This window comes from Eimeria mitis, genomic scaffold (genome assembly GCF_000499745.2).
Source record: "Eimeria mitis Houghton genomic scaffold, Emh_scaff5767, whole genome shotgun sequence".
In the NCBI taxonomy this organism is placed as follows: Eukaryota; Apicomplexa; class Conoidasida; order Eucoccidiorida; family Eimeriidae; genus Eimeria; species Eimeria mitis.
The window spans coordinates 1-797 of NW_013574012.1; the positions used below are offsets into that span (position 1 = coordinate 1).

The following is a 797-nucleotide window of genomic DNA, read 5'->3' on the forward strand; positions in this document are numbered from 1 at the left end:
ACAAGCTGCCAAACCCGGTTTCCCTCTTGGCCTGCCCGGCAAGACACGCCTCCCGTGCACCCGCGCGTTGGCCACGTCTGAGCCAATGAAAACAAGTCAAGCCACCGTCGCTCTTCACTCTGCCAACCATCCCTTCTTCATAAGTAATTTTGAGATTGTTTGTGGTGGAATGTTTCAACATATTGGTTTCAAGTGCGCATATCGGGGCCTCCAAGTTAGCTGTGGCAACAATGCCCGCTCTCCGCCTGCTCACAGTCGTCAGTGCCTCGCTCCTCCTCTTGGCCAAAGTTGATGTTAATGGTAACGACCCGCCTCAAACACCGGCGCCAACACCCACGCCAGTAATAAAATATGCTGTCAAACTGGGTACGCTGGCTGGGCGTGGGTGACGTTGAATGCTTGAAGTGCTGCCCCGGTTACAAATCAGGCAGCCAGGCCAGAACTTTCAACTTGGTCAGTGGTCAGTGTAGATTTTAATGCGCCGGAAATCGGTTACTATGAAAATCAGGGTGCTAGTTATGGTACTATTTTATCCTCTGCAGGACAAGATGGCAAGTGTCTCTCCGAGATCAACAGTGCTCGTAAGAAGGCCGGTTTCAATGATTTCGTAATTCCTCAAGCGGACGCGAAACAGAAAAGACTGCCTGAGCAAGGAGATGCAGATTCCGATAACTATGCAGAATGGGTTTGGAAGCCCGTTTGCGATGTCTTGATACCAGTAAGTTAATTACCTCTTCCGCCGTGATCTCCGTAGGAAGTACGCGGCGTTTCAACATGTACGGCAATCCCTCGCTGTC

At 51.1% G+C, this 797-nt stretch overlaps 1 protein-coding gene across 1 annotated transcript in view; it reads left to right on the forward strand.

The window, feature by feature from the left end:
- Positions 1-230: 230 nt before the first annotated feature.
- EMH_0084110 (SAG family member) overlaps positions 231-797 on the forward strand; it is a gene marked incomplete at both ends in the record, with an annotated part of 1,199 nt that continues 632 nt past the window's right edge. The window contains 2 exons of the mRNA XM_013500712.1: positions 231-366; positions 543-718. Of these exons, the coding sequence (XP_013356166.1) occupies positions 231-366; positions 543-718 (312 nt within the window). The remainder of the gene's footprint in view (positions 367-542; positions 719-797) is intronic.